Source organism: Sarcophilus harrisii, chromosome 6 (assembly GCF_902635505.1).
Source record: "Sarcophilus harrisii chromosome 6, mSarHar1.11, whole genome shotgun sequence".
NCBI lineage: Eukaryota > Metazoa > Chordata > Mammalia > Dasyuromorphia > Dasyuridae > Sarcophilus > Sarcophilus harrisii.
The window spans coordinates 164,306,305-164,325,486 of record NC_045431.1 but is presented as its reverse complement, the minus strand read 5'-3'; the positions used below and the strand labels follow the sequence as shown (position 1 = coordinate 164,325,486).

Below are 19,182 nucleotides of genomic sequence, written 5' to 3'. Positions count from 1 at the left end.
TCAGGAAAAATGAGTCTTCCTGTCTCTAGGCCCTGCATTCTATCCACCATGCCATTTAGCTGCTCCTCTAAATAAACTCATTTTTAAAAAATTAAAGATAAAAGATTTTCATTTTTAACTAATACCTATTTATCTGGTTAATCGTCATGGCTGCAAATATGAACTCATAGTATTTAATCTTTTCACTGTTATGATCAATTTGATATGTTATGATACTTTGATTACAAAATAAGTGTTAAAATCTGAGCTGTTTGTCATTATTGAGAATATTAACTATACTTAGAAGCTGTTGAATGTTATTGTATGTAAATTTAAATTGATGTGTTTTCTGGATTTTTATGAAAGTATAATCAGTTGTTTGGAGCATGCCATGACAGGACTGTATGCAATGATCCTTTGGTGCTTCTGTTTCTTGACCAAAAATTTTTTTCCACTTGACTACCTTATGCTTGTCAACAACTGAGACAAATGTTTTGAATTGAAGGTAGTACAACACTTTGGACATCGATATTGCTTTCATGCTTATCATACCATTTTATGCCCTGCTATATTTGTTATTATATACAAACAGAATGTCAACAGTTTTCTAGTCCTGGACTTATGTGTCTCTTTCTGTAACGTGATTATGCTTAGAGGAATTAGAAAATTGACTTTTATCATAGAATTTTACAGCTAGCAGGAACCTTAGAAATTACCTAAACGAGGCCACTAATTTTGTAATTTTGTAGGTGAGATTTGAACTGAGGATAGTTGAGTGATGTGTTTCAGTCATACTATCCCTGGCAGTGCAGGATCTAGAAAAAGCCAAGTCATATTCTCAGTCCATTGGTTTTCTCATTATACCCCAGATTTGTATGGCTTATTTTAACATTGTTTCAAACATCTTGAAACAGATTGTAAACGTTTTGGCCTTTTCTCTTATACTATCTATTAAATAGACTATTTCTGTCCTCATATAAATTATTTTCATTGATTTATAGTCATACTTTAATATGTGAAGTTGAAACTGACCTCAAAAATCAATTATCTAAAGTGTGAGTTCTTTCTGTATCTCTTTATAGTAAGATCAAAAATGTGCTAGAGATGTTCCCTTTGGAACAGACAATTCTGTTGTATGTAGTAACAGCAATATTGTATAATGAAGAATTGTAGATGACTTGGCTTGTCTCAGCAATACAGTTAATCCAAGAAAGTCCCAAAGTACCGATTAAAAATGCTATCTGCCTCTGAGAAAGAATTGGTGGTATCTGAATACAGAATGAAGTGTGCTATTTTTTTATTTCTTTTTTTTTTTTCCTTCCCTTCCCTTCCCATTTTTCTGTGTTCCTTTGAGTGTTGCACAAAAAATGATTAATATAGAAATGTTTTACATGATTGCACATGTATAACCTATATTAGTTTGCTTTGTCTCAAGGAGAGGGGGAATAGAATTTTTGGAGTTTAGATCTTTTAAAAAAAAAAAAAACCAAACCCAAATGATAAAAAATTGTTTTTGCATGTAATTGGGGGAAACTTAACTTAAAAAAAAATTCTTAACTTTCTTTGGGGCTTTTTTTTTTTTTTTTTTGGCAGTCTGGCAAATCCTATGATTTCTTTTCAGGATAATATTTTTAAATACATAAAGTAGGACAAATAGGAATGCGAAGGAAGCATTTTATTGAAATAGTTATGGCTAATTTTTTTTTTTTAAGTTCACATACCCCAAATTGAAACTCTGCTTTAGACTGAATGCAAACAAAACAGCTTGTTACATTGACTATAGGTTCTTTTCCTTTTTCCCTTATTACCTTGGCTAATAGACCTAATAGTAATATTGCTAGGTCAAATTTTTATAACTCTTTGGGCACAATTCAGAATTGCTTTCCAAAGTGGTTGGATCAGTTCTCATCACTTCCCTACCATTGGTGATTTTCCACTTTTATTATTTTAGATAATCTAATAGGTATGAGATGGACTTTTAAAAAGGTTTGTTTGTTTGTTTTTTAATTAATGCATTTAAAATATAACTGTCACTTAAAAAACAATTCAGTATATTGGCCCAAACTGGAAATATTGGAATTGTACTCCATGGCCTCTCAGCTGAGAGGCAGAAAGAAATAGACATCTTTTTCTGCTTTCGTTTCTATACTCAGAAATGTCAGCGATTCTGTTACCTACTAAATTAAATCTTTACACGTCAGCTTAGCATTTTCACTTTGACTTCTAACCTACCTTTCTCACTTCATTGAAAGATAAGATATAGTCTATGGAAAGACTCTCAGGTACTGTGACAGCCTTCAAGAATCCAGAATGAACTCGACGTCATGAAGAGGCATTTGTAGATAGTCAATAAATGTGAATGGATTAGTGAACAAGACTCAAATATATAATCCCTGAAAATTATCTGCGTAAGGAAACATTTTGTGGAAGAATTTAGTACTAAAAGTGAACTATAAAGATAAATTGAATTAAGATTTATTGAAAATAGTTTCTTTTTTCATTGCAGGATTTCCTGTTCAAAACATTATATAACTGTGTAATCCTTATTACAGATGGCTTCATTAGCTGTAACCAATTGGCCTAAACCTTTACCATTAATTCCATGTCTTTCTTGGTCAACTGCTTCTGGAGTCTTTACAACGGTAATGTTACTGCATATAATATTTAGCCAACTTTGAATATGTAAAAATAATAATGAATGAAGTGGCTTTTGCATGAGAGTGAATTTTGATTGTTCTTTTAGGGTGTGCTAAGTAAATCAATTAATTGGAGGGAGTTGGAGAAACAATACTATACACAGACAGTTTATGAAGAAGAAATTGTTCACATGCTTGAATATTGTGGGGTAAGTGTTCGGATTTTTATGAAATGTAACTTCACTTTTGACCTAGTCAAATTTAGAAATTCTTAATGGGAAAATGAAGTTGATTTTTCTTTTTGAAAGAATCGGGCAACTAGTAATCATTTATATAATAGCAATAACCCTAAATTGGGGTGGGGTTAATTTTGACTTGGTTACTACTTGTATGACCTTGAGTTCACACAGGTAAGGCAAGCCTCGACCTCTCTGGGCCTCACTCAACATCAGCTATATAAGAAAATTGAAGTAGGTAATCTCCAGAGTCTTTCCGTCTTTCAATCCTATGATCCCACCTAAAAATAATACATAATCAAAGAACGAAGGGGTGGGGAGAAACACAGTAATGAGGAAAGACATATCCTGTTCATCAAGAAACTGTCTTTTGTTAATAATGTCTTCCTTGTCTTTCAAAAATAAGCATTCCTGTTTTTGTTTTTGTTTTTTTTAATATGAAATAGAACTTTTAAAATGCATTTTTTTAAAATTGTTTTGATTTGTATGTATTTCCTTTGCCTGTTTTCTTGAATTCTTCTATTTTTTTTAAGACTTTTGATTTTGTCTTAAAATTTTCTTAATGTCTCATTAGCTTTATTTGATCAATTGAGTTTGTACCTTGAACTTCTTGTCCTAATAATAAGCCTTTTGAGTGGGATTCTTTTTTGTTTGCTCATTCTGCTAGTCTGCTTTCTGACTTTGGGCTTTGTGTTGTTGCTAGGTTTTGTGTGCTTCTCAAAAATGACTGGCCTGAGCTTCAGTCCTCTTAGATCCTTATGCTGCTTCCACCATTCCAGTTGGTAGCCTTTCCTCATGCCTACCTGGTCATGGTTCTTTGAGTCCTTGGCTGCTCAAACATTCTACAGTTCCTTTTGACCAAGTCCCACCCCTCTTATGTACAGACCTCTGTGTCTCTCTCCTTAAGTTTCTTGGGGCTAGAAGAATGATTGGGTGGATTTTCTGTTTGGAAAAGATTGTTATGTTAAGCTCTACTCCTACTCTGCCAGCTTCATTTTGCTTCCCCAACTTAGTTATAGAATGTCCTCTAACCATGGCTATTCCAAGAGTAGTAAAACAAAATACCAGTGAAGAGTAACTCTGACAAAGCATTTTACTGCTTTAGGTAACTTTAGAGTTATCTTTTATATATATATGTAAATATATATATTAGCGTAGTGCTTCCTATTTGATACATAACTGTATGTAATGATGTTTGGTCATTTTCAGTTGTTTCTGATTCTTTGTGACACTGTCTGAGGTTTTCTTGATGAAGATACTAGTATGGCCATTTTCTTAACGCTTATTTTATAGACGAGGACACTATGTCAGTCTGCCATTTTCAGAGTATGTATGTGTTAGACTGACTAAAGCCTTCTAACTTAGCAGATCATCTTACAGAGTTACTGTAGCTGGAAAATTCATTATCCTGATTTTGACCTGGTGACAAGCCTCCTTGCCATTAGCTGATCTGCCTTAGAGAGCTGACATACACTTTTATCACTCCTTAATTTGACAGGACCCATTTTAGCTTGTTTTCTGCCGACAGACATACAGTCAGGCCTTGGAGTGGGCCTTTAGGTGAGGTTTTAAAAATGGGAAAAGGAAGTAGCTGCCACCTAAGAACCTAGAAATTGGATTAAGAACTTGTCTTGATATGTGGCTATAGGGTGATAGATAAATTAATTTCATTAACTAATATCTTTGTAAAGATCTTTTGGGAAATTTCTGTAATAATCTTTTACTCACTGAAAGCTATCACATTTTCTTGTATGGATTGGTTTTGGTTTTTTTCTCTCTTGTGAGAGTAAATTTATATTTGATCCTTCTGTTTTTCATTACTGCTACACCTAGATTTTATGAAAAGAAACAATGATACACAAATGCCTCTATTCTTACTACAACAAAGGCAAACTTGCCTTAAACATGTTTACTTCTCTCATAAATCGGTTGTGAGTCATCAGTTTCCCAGTACCATGTGGCCTGTGCTTTCCAAAAGGAAGAAGCAGAACTATTGCAGTGAAATTTCTAATTTATGCTTTTCAGGTATCTGTGGGTCCCTTTGTGGCCACATAATATGAATGTCCTAATTCTGTTGTGGAAGTTTTTATGACAAAAAATGTGGAAGCATATTAAGTTATCTCTTTTCTTTTAAAAAAAATATATTAAGAAATATTTTCTCATTGTTCTTCTATCTCACCTGGGATAGAAAAGCTTTTTTCTCCTTCTCTTCCTTCACTCCATCCCTTCTTGGGGATGGCAAGATGGCAAGTAATTCAATGTATGTCAAACATGTTCATTTCTTTTATATTTATTTCCACAATTATCTTGCTTTTCAAGAAAAATCAGGTCAAAAAGAGAGAAAAAATAAGAAAGAAAACAAAATGCAAGCTGTTGTGATCTATGCTCAGTCCCCACAATCATCTCTCTTGGTACAGATAGCTCTTTCATTTATTCTTAAATATTATAAAATTGTAAGTGGAAGTGTCTTGAGTCAGAGAAAATGCCAAACTCCACCCTTTAATTCTCTTTTAGAGAAGCAATGAATTATTTCTTTTAGAGACATTGGCGAAATAAACACAGAATCTTATGTTTTTCCTCCATAGTAGAATATTCTGAAACATATTAGAAATTTCCTAAAATATTATAGCATATTTTTAGTTTCAAAATTATAGAGAATTTAAACCCTAACCCTAAATGTTTACAGGGTGAATTGAGCATAATCATCAGTGAGAAGATACTAATATTAAGGAAGTTTGGGAAAAGATTTCTTTCAGAAATTTGAAGCTGAAATTTGAAGAAAGGCAAGAGCTAGGGTGAAGAAGGAAAGAGATTGGCATGAGGACAGCTAGTGGAAATGCCCATAGGAAGGGAGATGAAGTGATTTGTGCAAGAAATTATAATTAGACACTAATTTATCAGAGACAGACTTATCTATCAAGTTAAAAAAAAAATTCGATGATGTCTGTTAAACAAAGAATAAAACATTTAAATTCCACTTGTTGGGATATAACCCAGCTGGGATTAGATAGCAGATCTTCAGACTTCGGATTCTGCTCCTTCTTTTCTACCACACCAAGAGCCTTTTTCCGCACAGGGAATAAGAACTGAACCACTATAACCATTTCAACTTCAAAAACTGTGGCCTTGTCTTTAAATCTGATACCTAAAAATGAACTTGTTTTTATATTAAGTGGGAATTAAGTTGTATCCAGCTTTTTTAGGCCTATCTCTGTTGCACTTGATGCTTAGTACTTAATACTCTAGGGAGTATTACAGAGGTTATGTATTGTTTTTTTTTTTTTTTTAGAGGTTATGTATTGTAAAGTAAATTAAGGTATACAGGACTTTTGAGTTTGAAAGACAATTGAATCCCAGTCAAAAGTTTTTTAATTTTAAAACTGTTATAAGGTAATAGTGGATAGGATGCTGAGCCTGGTGTTAGAAAGACCAGAGTTTAAAATATAGTCTCAAACATTTATTAGTTTTGTAACCCTAGGCAAATCATTTGACCTCTGGTTGCTTCAGTTTCCCCCAACACCTACCTCCCAGAGTTGTTGTGTGAATTAAATGAAAAAATGTTTAGTACATTAATTGATGCACGGTAGGTACTACATAAATGCTTTTATTATTATCATCATCATTAACTTTTTTCTGGTCATTTACAATGGGTGGAAACTTTTATGTTTAAAAATACTTGATCTATGATCTTATTGATGTATTCTCATTAATGGTGCAGATTGCATTTCATCCATGCCTACCCTTTCTGTTCATCTCTTGTCCAAGTTTTCCTAGAATGTCACCACAGACAATCCAGTCAACAAGTCTCTGTGGCCTTTATTTGCTGTAATTTTAGTTCTTTATTGCTGGAAATACAAAAATTATCAAACTTTGATATTTTCAAATCCATAAGTATTAATTGTACTTGAAAAACTTGCTATTGTCAACTCTTCCTAGGTGTTTCGATTTGTGAATATGCTTTATTGTAAGTTAATGTGTTTAGAAACATTTATCGTAGAAATGGTGCTATTTTTGACTTAAGTTGCATTTGGGTCTAGGAGGATGGCTAAGATGTAGTAGTAAGCATGGTATGAGCACATATAGCTTTTTGAATAAATGGTATAAAATTTCAGTCTTTATTTTCAGTGGCTCTATTTCACTGGTCATTTTAATGAATTCCTTTAGCCTCACAGTTTTTTTTTTTAAGTAATGTTGATAAGTAAGACATGTTAATAATGGTCTCTTCCGTAAGGATATATTCTAATTTCTCCTATTTTTCTCTCCCCATTTCAACTCTTCAGACAGATTCTTTTAAAATGGGACGAGATTTTGTGAAACATTTCCCTAATAGTGTGGACAACCTGACTAATTTTGATCTGGCTTCCAGAACTTTAAACCTAGATATTAGTGAATCATTATGCATGAAATCTGCTCAGTGTCACAACACTGATAAATCCTCTATCAGTGCCACATCAGAAGGTCTTGTGTTACAAGGTGTTTCTAAGCTTGAGTCCCTGAGTCAGACACTGTCCACTAAGGAAAGCAGGGATGGGAGCTCCATGAATCATTCAGATCAATTCAGTGAAGAAAAAAGCAAAGAAGAAAAAAGAAGGAGCACATTACAAAAGGAATCTTTAATGTTTATGAAAGGTGTCATGGATGAATGTACCCATGTAGCAAATTTCTCAGGTACTAATTTTTTTCTTAGAAATCTGTTTTTTTGCCATTGTGCAGGTGTGCTGTTTTTTTATAACATACTTTATTTTATCAGAAACCTCAAACTATTCTATAATTTAAATTAATTAGTTTGGGAAATATTTCATTTACTTAGGAAAATATCAGAATCTGGAAAGCATGTATGTAATAACATGTTAAATGTTATTAAGGGGGTGATGGTGTGAAAAGATTAAACTGTTCAGGTATTTGAAAAACCTTTGTGAAGAAGCTATATCCAACTTGTTCTTAGCCTTAGAAAACAAAAACTATGGCCAGTGAGTAAGTTTTACAGAATTGAAGACACTCTGTTTAACACATACTTATGATTGGTTGATGTAATAAAAATTAAAATTCCTGAATATTAGAGCTGTCACAAAATTGGATTATGATGTATGAGCAGGTTATGAATTTCTCTTCACTGGAAATGTCTTAAGGAGAAGTTGGATGACCATTAGTAAGGATGTAGAGGAGATTCTTGAAGACAAAAATTTATTGGTAGTTTTTATTATGAGGTCATTGGGTGGTACCGTGTAGGTAGAGCTCTGAGGTTAGAGTCAAGACCCTCGTTTAGATTTGGCCTCAGACATTTATTAGTTGAATGACTCTGGGCAAGTCTTTAAGGTTTGCGAAGTTCTGTTTATATCTCATTTGTTCCTCACAACATCCCTGAGAGATAGGTATTATTATCCCCATTTTACAGATGAAGAAAATGAACTGAGATGTGGAGGCACTTGCCCAGGATCACATACCTAAGTCCAATTTGAACTTGGATATTCCTGATTCCTAGTTCAGACTATGACCTACTCTGTTCCCTAGATTAGATATCTCTAGATACTGTAGCCCAGTAGGATTTCAGGATCTCAGTGTTGACTTTTTGTCCTCTTTGTTAATTAATTAACCAGTGAAATTTCAGGTTTTATATTGTTTTATATTCTTCCTGTTCCTAATTTGTAACATTTTTTTTTTCATGCCTTTATAAAAAGTTTGCAGTTCTTCTTTTGAGAACTGTTTGTTTATGTTCTTTGACTATTTTTCCTTTGGGGAATGAATTCTGTTAGTTGCTTATATATCTTGGATATCTGACTTTTATCAAAGGTATTTGAAGCGAAGATTTTTTTAAATTTTTTTTTCTTTTATCCTATACATAGTCCCAGTTGATCCAAGTCTGATTATAGTGGTTCAAGCCAAAGAAGATGCCTATATTCCACGAACAGGAGTTCGAAGCCTTCAAGAAATTTGGCCTGGATGCGAAATTCGATACCTAGAAGGGGGACATATTAGTGCTTACCTTTTCAAACAAGGACTTTTCAGGTGAGGTCCAAGTACTCTTTTCTTAATCCTGACTCTGTAGGGCTTATTCCTTCCCATTCTTTTTTTGTCCCTTCTTTTTCTTACATTTTTCTTTAACTCTTGGAGGATAAGGTTTCAAGTGGCAAATCTCTGGGACGTTATCTTCACATTTTTCAGTGATTTAAGCAAAGACATAAAGTAGCATATGTTTGTAGAAATAACATATAGTGGATGAGAAAATTAGCCGTAGGCACAGTGCTAAGTGCTAGAGATTGAAAGAGAAGCAAAAATGCAATAAATACCCTGCTCTCCAGTAATATATGTTCTAATGTGGAGACATCGTAAATGTCTATGGGCACATAGACTACACCAGAGGAAAGACATTAGCACCAGGGCCTAAAAGAGGCCATTTGGAGGCAGTGGGATTTGTGCCATGTATCAAAAAAGGACAGGAAAACCCAAAAGGTAAAAATGGGGGCGGAGGGGCCGGAGGAAAACAATGATTTTGGTGGCTGATTAAAAGAGGGAAACCAAACTGAAGGCTATTGTAGAAGTTTTAGCCAGAGGTGATAAGAGCCCTATAGCAGCAGGGTGACAGGTTAGTGAGGATGACATGAGGGCTCTCCTATAAAGTAAAAATGATAGAGCTGAATACAAGAAAGGTATCAAGGGGATTGAGGTTTGGATGAAGCCTGTAACAATAATAAAAACAGAAAGGTGGCAGGAATTGAAAGGTAAAGATTCTGTTTTAGATATGATGAGTTTGAGACACTTACAGGATGTTCCATTCAACATGTCCAACATGTGAGTGGTCCTAGTTTTCAGACAAGGAGAAAGGTCAGTGTTGTGTGTGTTGATCTGAGAATCACTTGCATAGAGATGACTATTGACCAATGGAGGAGGTTTAAATGAAATAGCCTTTAAGGGCAGTATCTGGAGCAAGTTCCAGCTAAGTAGATTGAGGAGGAGTCATCAGACAAGTACAAAGAGAACTAAGAGCTATTCTGAAAATCTAGAGAAGAGAAAGTAACCAGGAGAGGGAGAGTGATCATCAGTGCCAGAGAGTATAGAGAGGGCAGCCAAAAGGATAAGGATTGAGAAAAGAACACCAGATTTGTCAATAAAGGTGTAAGATGCAGAGAGCGCTATCAATTGAATGACATTGTAATGAGAGGAAGGAAAGTGGAAGTTCACTTAAGAAAAAATATTCATTTTACTTAGATTCAGTTATTCAGCTACTGAGATGTGGTTACATTTTGTCATTCTATGTAGTCATTTTTATGAAAAAGACTGAGGGATGATAGGTAAGCTGGGAAAACAAATGAATGTGATGTTAAATTAGATTAGTGAAGTATCTTCTCCAGAACAAAGGAAGTAGTAGTCCATCCTATGCAAATATTTTTATAATTGTTATGTAACAACTTCCTTTATAATCTGTGTATTCTAAGAATATTATTCAAAGACTTCAACAAGCTGCCTTGGGGGTCTTGAACACAAAAGAGACTGAGAATCTCTTACATAGAAAATGTCCAGTGGCTACCCCATTAGGAAAGAGCTGGAAATTGTCATGAGAAACATTTTAAGAAAAAATGAGGGTTATTCTAGAGAAGACACATTTTCACAATATGACGCAGTTCTGTAATTACAGGTAATTTACAGCCCGTAGGATGGGTGTGGCACAAATAAATCTAATGGATAATAGAACATGGTGAGAGAAATTTGAGGGTGTGGAGTCAGCACCCACAATTAGCCTTGGAGGAGGTATGAGGTATTAAGGAAGGCCTCTGGTATGAGAACTTGCTGAGCCCTGTTTGGGACTTCCCCTTTGGTGTCCACCTGTCACCCCACTCTCTCCTGTGCTTCCAAGAAGTTACAGCATATGCAGTGACCACACACCTTTAAAACCGTTTTGGCAGATGGGCTAAACCAAATTGAGTAACTGACAGACCTCAAATCCCCCAGTGAATTAGGGGATGTCTACCCAATCAAGGAAAATCTTCCCCAGGAGATGAGAGCAATCTGTTCCAAGGACCATGAAGGTGACTGCAGTAGATGCTATGGAGCCATTATCTGCTGTCCCCCATGCCATCGCCAGCGGTCCTGTCTTTTGTCCTGCCACTGGATTTAGGTGGTTCTGGGAGAGAAAGAGGGACTGATAACCTTGGGCAACCCTGCCTCGCTTAATTCCTATTCATGCTTCAGTGGGTATCACCTGTGGGCCACTGGCTCTCTTCAGAAATAAAGGACAAACAGCAGTCTTGGAGGATGAGGAGAGGGTTGTCAGGTAGAATTGAAGGAGTATATTTTATAAAGGAATGAAAACTTGTATGAATTCATAAAACAGGGAAATTTACGACTAGAATGCTACTGTTGGCTGGAATAGAATTTTGAAGGAGGGTAGCGTTAAATAGCACCAGAAAAGTAGTTTGGAACTAAATTGATTGTGGAGGCCATTCGGTGTTATGCTGGAACTAATGTTGTTTTATTTTATTTTTAAAATATTAAACAATTGCAAGTGGTACCATGTATTTTTATAAAGGAGAAACTGAGGCAAATAAGAGTTAAGTGATTTATAGTCACTTACTCCAGAATAACTCACTGCATATAAACAAGTCTGAAACCCATATACCCTTTCTTATAAACATGTTTATAAATACCTGAAATAAAATGCATCAAAGTAAATATAAAAGTTTACCTCAGGTCTAAACAGTTATGTTGATAGCTAATATAAGGAATATTTAGAATGTTCCATTTTGTACCTTTTGTCTGGCACATAAGTAAGTACTTTTAATAAATATTTGTTGATAGAGATGAACCACCTGCAGAAGGACTGACAGGAAGAAAACCGAGAGAAGAAAGTCAGAATCCCAGAGGAGATATTGGGGACCTGGGGAGGAGAGTTAAAGAATGAAAGCTGCACAGATGCCAGCAAGGAAGAAGGAGAAGAAGGAATGAAAAAGTATTAGTTTCAGGAGGAGGGGGTGTAGGCCAGGTTGTAACAGACGGAGAATTATTATTGAAGTGTGGAAGCAAAAGGGAAGACAGCTGGAGTCAGGGTAAAGTAGAAGGATTTTTAAGAAGGGGGTGTAGACCTGTATGTAAGCAATGGGGGTAACCCTGGGGATAGGAAGAAGAGGGGATGGGAATCAGGACAGACCAACTCAGAAAAAACTTAATTTGCTCTAGCCTGTGTGTGTAAGATCATCTTTATCTTCAAGGAAGTTATATTCTTCTGGGGAAAACACAAAGAGAATCAGGATAGCAGCCAGGTGAGGCGGTAAGCAGAAAAAGCTCCTGCTTGTGGAGCAGAGGTATCTGGCTAAAGAATTCCCCAGAATGGAGTTATGTACAGAGAGCCTCCTCGGGACCCTTCCTGAGACACCTGGAAATTGGAACTAAGGGGAGGGGAGATTTGACCAGAAGTCTTCCTTAGAAGGAGAAGTCAGTGATGGAAAAAAATGAGTGAGGCCACAGACCCCAGTTCCCTGTGCCCTGGCGTGGCCCTTTGCCCATTATAGCTCCATCTCCCCTCGTTTATGTCATCTTTTTATACTAAAGTATAAGCTTGTTTCTCACTTTTATATCAGTATTGCGAGTGGTTAGCATGTGCTTATTCATTCATTCATTCAGGGTTGTGTTCTCATTTGCTGTCCCTTTTTTAAAAAATCATCTCCATTTCCTTCCTTGTACCAGTAGATGGCAGGCTTGTCCATTTGTAAACTGCTAAGTTATAGGAGTAAATTTAGCAGAAGGTAGAATGTTTATATGACAGTTAGACAGGCAACCTGGAGTGAACAGAACCGTGAATTAGAAAGCAGCAAAATGTTGAGCTGGTATGGAATCACTTCAGAAATACTGAGTAATTAAGAGAACATTTTGTGGATTTTCATGGTTTTACCTTACTGGTTTTTCTACTTTTTTTTTTTTTTTTAAGTCATGATGCCATTTTAGGATATTCACAATGTGATATAGAATTACCTAAGGCCGAATGGCAACTGCATAATTGAAATGTAATTGGAGATTTTATTGTGTATATTGAGAAAAGTGAAACAAGCGTTAAGGCATCAGATACCAGGCACCAGAGTATATAAGGAAATATATAAATATATAAGGAAAATAATGTGACTGTCCCTGTCTTTAAGAGCTTGCATTCTAGGGGGCATCTAGATGGCACAATGGAAAGAGCACCAACCCTGACATCAGGAGGACCTCAGTTCAAATCTGGCATCAGACAATTAACACTTCCCTAGTGTGTGATCCTGGGCAAGCCACTTAACCCCAATTGCCGGGGTGGGGAAGGGGGGGCTTTCTGGAGGAGAAAAAGTGTGCTTGCAAGGGGTATGTATAGAGAGCCTGTTGCCAATGCATTACCTCCATGTGTTTACTAAAGTCTGCCAGTGTATCCTCTTCTGAGAGGATGGATATAATATTTCCTGATACAGATTAAACAAATCTTTTTGATTCTTTTTTTATTTCCAAATTCTCCTTTACCCATTGAAAAGTCAAGAAATATAAAACCCATTACTGCTGTGAAGTTATGTGAAACAATTTTCTATATTAGCTTTATTGCAAAAAAGAGAGGGAAAAAAAAGTTTCATTATGCACTCTGAATACCTCAGTTCTCCAGCTAGAGGTGGCTGGCTAGCATGTTTTATCATGAGTTGTTTGAAATGTTAGTGGGTCAGTATGTTGATCAGAGTGATCTTATATAATGGATTATCTTTACAATATTGATGTTACTGATTCTGCTCATTTTGCTTTGTCTTAGTTCATAAAGGTCTTTTCTGTTTCTCTGAAACTATCCCTTTCATCTTTATTACTATACAATAATATTCCATCAGCTTTATATACCATAACTTCTTCAGCCATTCTCCATTGGTTGAGCATCCCCTTTGGAAACAAATCTTCAAACTCTTAGCATTAAAGAGTGTAGAATCACATATTTATACACACACACGTACATGTATATGTGTGGTTTGATCATTTTGTAGAGGACACATAACCATCATGATTATCATTTAGGTACAACCTCTAAAGAATGTTGCAAGAATGACTGTAGAAGTAAATCACCTCCTGTCATGATTTGGCATACAATGATGCTACTACATAATCTATTGCAATTTTACTTTTTAAGTTTTCCTTGCAGTTGTAGTGGTACATTAACAGGGTTCTATGACCCTGTAGTCTTCATGGTTTTGGTTGATTTACTATATAGGAGGGAGTTGATGAACCCTGCCTTATGTGGGAATCATTTGAGCTTCTTTGTTTATACAGCTTAATTTTATGTTACTTGCTTGTTTTTTCCTTTACTCTGTTTTAGGCAAGCCATTTATGATGCATTTGAACGTTTTCTTCATAAATATGCTTACTGAGCATAACTGGAATGATTACCATGTTTAAGGATCTTATACCAGGAATTTTCATCCAGTATTCTTTGGTGTGAAGAATCAACAAACTATACCATCTGTAAATTATGAAGTTAAGCAGCATTTCCATTTTTACATGTTTTTAATATATTTGAATCATTTTTAATGGAAAACTTGCTAAAAATTAACAAATACAAATAGCTTTCTTTAGTGTTTATATAAGTTTAATTCTGATTAAATGAATTAATTCATAGGATATCCAGTTACAATTATAAACAGAACAAATGAAATTAAAATTTTCAAATTAATACTCCTGTTTATTGTATAAATTTTCAAAAAAAGCATTTGAATTCATCTTTTGTCCTATGTTAAAGCTAGTAAATTCGTTTTTAGGATTTTTATCTTTGAACAATATCTGTGACTTGTCAAAAACACCTTCAAATTCCATAAGAAGTTGAATCTCAGTTAATAGTGTTTTAATACACAGAAACTTAAGCCAATATGGGAAGAAAAAAGTCAGATAATGTCTCCACCCTTAGATTTCAACCACATATTTTTTCAGATGTCACCCTGATAATGACGATTATTGAACCTTTCCCTACTCCAAACCTTAGGAAGGTAATAGGAAATTTGGTACAATATCTGTATTTTATCCTCATATACTGTGACATTGGTATTTTCTTTTATTGAATGACTTTTTAGTTGTTGCCAAATATTTTAACTATTTAATATATAATTAGCTGAAAAACTACTTGATTTCCACAATGCCTATAATTTAAGCCAAATTTTCACATTAAACTTTATTTTTCATGTTGTGGTTTTACAATTTCAAACTTTTAATTGTCATGAAAAGTTCAGAGTTTGAATTTTAATGTAGTTTTATGATCAATGTGATCAAAACAGTAACTTTTTTAAATTGTAGAAGAAATGGTTCCTAATGTAAGTACTCATGTAATGTACATAGTTTTGAGTTTAATAAATATAAAACTAGACTAGAGAACTTCTAAGAAATATTGTTTAGTTTTGGGGATATTTAGGAAATTTCATAATTTCCTAGGAGTTGTCTTTGTTTTGGAATTTTTAAAACAAGAGCTCTCAGCCTTGCAAGAATATTTGAATGACTATGTGCCTTTACAATTTAAAAATATCTTCATTTTGAATTCTACAAAATGCCAATAAACAAGTATAAAATTACTTTGAAAACTTAATTACCAGTGACTTTTTAGGAAAAAACTGGAGTTTGCCCTACTACAGCAGTGTTAATTATAGTTCTTCCACAGAGATATCTTTTGGAGATAATGTGGTATTTACTATCTCATGGTTATCATTATTATTATCTTGTTTTTCCATCTAGTGTTACCCAGTAATTGAGTTCTTTTATTCAGTAGCTTTTAAAAATTCTTTCTGAGTGCTAAAATTATTTTGCTTCATTTCCTCATTTGATTTATAATCTCTTTTTTAAAAGATCTCTCTGGGCGCTATATAAATACATTACTTTTTTAGACAGTGTTAATGGGATTTTTTACTTGAAAAAAACATTAAGCTGAAGTTATAAAAACATTCCCCTATTTATAACTAGACAAATGAATGCAAAGAAATCAGTGTTAACTTTTATGTTTTATTTAACCATGGAAGTCTTGGCTTGTCTTTTTCTCCCACCATGCCATTTTATCTTGTCTACAATGATGATCATCTTTGTAAATAATATAGTACTAGAAATTCACATTTAGACTGTTCTTAAAGAAAAGTTTCCTGTGTTTCATGATTATTTATTAGGGAATAGATCTTTTTTAATGTATATAGTTTCCAATTATTTCATATTCATGAAATTTTAAAATTTGGTACATTCTTATTTGGAATATGAATTTCATACTGTAACTTTCAAATTGATATGATTTTCTTAACTGTTTATACTGTATAATAAAAGTATTTCAAAGTGGTTTTGTTTTTTCGTTGGGATTTTACTTACAAAAAGCAAGTATTAACATTGAACCCTCAGTAAAGAGAGGGCAGGAACCAAAGAGACTCCATTTAGAAAAACTAGAAGTGTCCCTATAATCTCTCTCACCCCACCATCACCACCACTACCACTCCCAAAAAACAACTTTCCCCTATTTACTTATGCCAGGGTTAGAAGATTTAGCAGTACCAGTATTCTTGATAATGTGTGAGCTGAGAAAACAATGAGACTTTCTCAGAAATGTGGTCTTTTAAAGAAAAAATATATATAGGAGATATTTAGAACTAGTTAGTAAAGGAGTAGGCTGGATTTGGGGAAGCCAAAGTCAATGTGTGAGCAATTTAACTGTGTAAGGAGAGCAATTTCAACAAGTCAAGTCAATAAGAAGCTATTATGGGCCAAGTGTACTGTGCTAAGCACTTGGTGTGCAGAGAAAAGGAAGACTGCGGAAAGGAAAACTCCCTCTACTCTCAGCTCCCACTTGGATGGGAGGAGAGATGATCATGTACAAACAAGATAAAATCATAAGTCATCTTAGAGGGAAGGAGTCTGGCAGAAGGTGGGACTTAGATGAGACAGGGAAATTAGAAAACAGGAGGAGGGAAGGAGGAAGGGGAAAGTTTGCGATCATGGAACCCGGCTTGGGAGATGGAGAGCATAGAACAGCAAGGAGCTCAGTGTCATTGACTGTAAAGAAGTTAAAAAAAAAAGCCAAAAAGGATTTTATATTTGATCCTGGGTATAATTTCAAGCCACTGGTGTTAATGGGGGAGGAGGGGGGAACAATTTGACTTGGTCAGACAAGTTCTTTAGGAAAATCAGTTCATCAGGTTGGTGGAAGATGGACTATAGCGGGGACAGATTTGAGGTACCACCAGAAGTTTCTCTGTGAGGTAATCAAAATATTTTAGAAATACCCTGTTTTCCAGTTTTAAGCCCCAGCAAGCAGCCTGTGCCCTGAGTGTGGCAGAACAATAATCCTTTGCATTATGAATGATCTCACCCTCTGGCAAAAGATATTTCTTTGATGGAGCACCAAATGTTCACTGAGGAATTTAAGATTTTTAGCTTCCCCCCTGTTTCCCAGAGACAAGTACATCTCTTGACATGTTCACAATTCTTGTCCTTTGTAAATGCCGAATGAACCAAACCAGATACTGCATTCCTATTCCCACTGGTTCTGTGTCCCGCGGTAGACGATCACCTAGGACCCAGGAATTGTCCCTGTGTGAGGCTGCTCTGGGAAATGTTACTCAAGACTGAGAATGATAGTGTATCAGGGCTCAGCTCACTTAAAGCACTGCCTTACCTCCAGTATGTTAATCCCACCCTCTTGTGAGGATGGCCTTGCTTGCAAGTCCTTCCCTAGCTTTGAAGTTAGTCAGAACTTGTGTCCTGACTCTCCTGACTAGCTGGCTCTGTTCCACTCCAGCCATTCCCAAGAAGATTTGGCTGTTGATTTCAATTGGGGGACTGATGGGTTGTAAGAAGTGTGAGTCTTGGTATCTTGGCAGAATGGTAGTATCCTCAACAGGAGCAGGGAAGTTAGGAAAAGGGGAAGATTTAAGGGGAAAAAGTTCAGTTTTGGGACATTCTAAGCTGAAGATGTCTTATTAGGCAATTGTAGGTATTCAGTAAGTAGTTGGAGATAAGGCCAGAAGAAAGATTAGGGCTTGACAAATCAGAATCATAAGTGTAGAGATGACAGTTGAATTCAAGAGTTCTGATGAGGTCATCAAGTGAAATAGCATCGAAAGAGAAAGAGCCAGTACAAGGTCTTAGGGATACCATGGTTAGCTAGCAAAGTAGACTGAGAAGGAATGGTCAGACAGGTAAGAGTAGAACCAGGAGAGAACACTCACGCTTTCATCCCGTCTGGAGGAGAGTCAAGGACATCAGGAGAGTGATGGCTTGATTTGCAGGTGGAGTGGATTTAAGTGAGCAGCTGTACAAAGCCTTCAGCCAGGTTTATCTGAATCCACTGGAAGGCACAAATCAGGACAGCTAGAGACAGTCTTGGATACTGTGAGAGTTGTGAGAAATGCGTAACAGTTGGATTTCCACAGTGCTGCAAGCATCTGGTAGTGTGGGACAGTGGGGACCACTGACCAAGAGGCTAAAGAAGGTGAAAATTCCACAGAAAAATGAAGTGATCAATAGAAGCTGTGAGCAAACAAAGCGGGGACTGGGAAGGCACAGGTGGATTCAGCCAGTCTTGTGGTTTTAAGATAATAACCGATCCATCCCAAATTGGTTGGGGTCAGTAACCTGACAACCAAATTACTATTGCCCCTGCTTAATAGGTTAATTGAATATTAAACAACATGCCCCATTAGAGGTGTTTTCCACCATTTTTTAACATGGGATATATGATGAGGGAGGGGGAACATGTTTATATATATTTAAGGGAAACATAGTGGGCATATCAGAAAGATTGTAACCTGTAGAAGGTCACAGTCAGAGGGGGAACTCTGGGTGAGGTAGAAGACCCTTCAACCCAGAACAAACCTGCTGACAATGTCTGATTCGCCTCCCCATCTTCCCTAAGGGCTCTTGGCCTTCCTGAAAAGTCAGGGGAATGATACACTATCATTCTCAGTCTTGAGTAACATTTCCCAGAGCAGCCTCACACAGGGACAATTCCTGGGTCCTAGGTGATCGTCTACAGCGGGGCACAGAACCAGTGGGAATAGGAATGCAGTATCTGGTTTGGTTCATTCGGCATTTACGAAGGACAAGAATTGTGAACATGTCAAGAGATGTACTTGTCTCTGGGAAATGGGGGAAGCTAAAAATCTTAACTGGTCATCATATAGTATTGTTGTTGAAGTGTATAATGATCTCCTGGTCCTGCTCATTTCACTCAGCATCAGTTCGTGTAAGTCTCTCCAGGCCTTTCTGAAATCATCCTGTTGGTCATTTCTTACAGAACAATAATATTCCATAATATTCATATACCACAATTTATTCAGCCATTCTCCAATTAAGGGGCATCCATTAAGTTTCCAGTTTCTAGCCAC

At 35.7% G+C, this 19,182-nt stretch overlaps 1 protein-coding gene across 6 annotated transcripts in view; it reads left to right on the top strand.

The window, feature by feature from the left end:
- Nucleotides 1–16,143, top strand: part of ABHD18 (abhydrolase domain containing 18) — a 47,423-nt gene extending 31,280 nt beyond the window's left edge. For all 6 annotated transcript variants that reach the window (XM_031942908.1, XM_031942906.1, XM_003772758.4 and 3 more), the window contains 5 exons: nt 2,532–2,621; nt 2,723–2,824; nt 7,132–7,519; nt 8,695–8,857; nt 14,157–16,143. In XM_031942908.1, the coding sequence (XP_031798768.1) occupies nt 2,532–2,621; nt 2,723–2,824; nt 7,132–7,519; nt 8,695–8,857; nt 14,157–14,208 (795 nt within the window). In that variant the 3' untranslated portion in view covers nt 14,209–16,143. The remainder of the gene's footprint in view (nt 1–2,531; nt 2,622–2,722; nt 2,825–7,131; nt 7,520–8,694; nt 8,858–14,156) is intronic.
- Nucleotides 16,144–19,182: the final 3,039 nt, after the last annotated feature.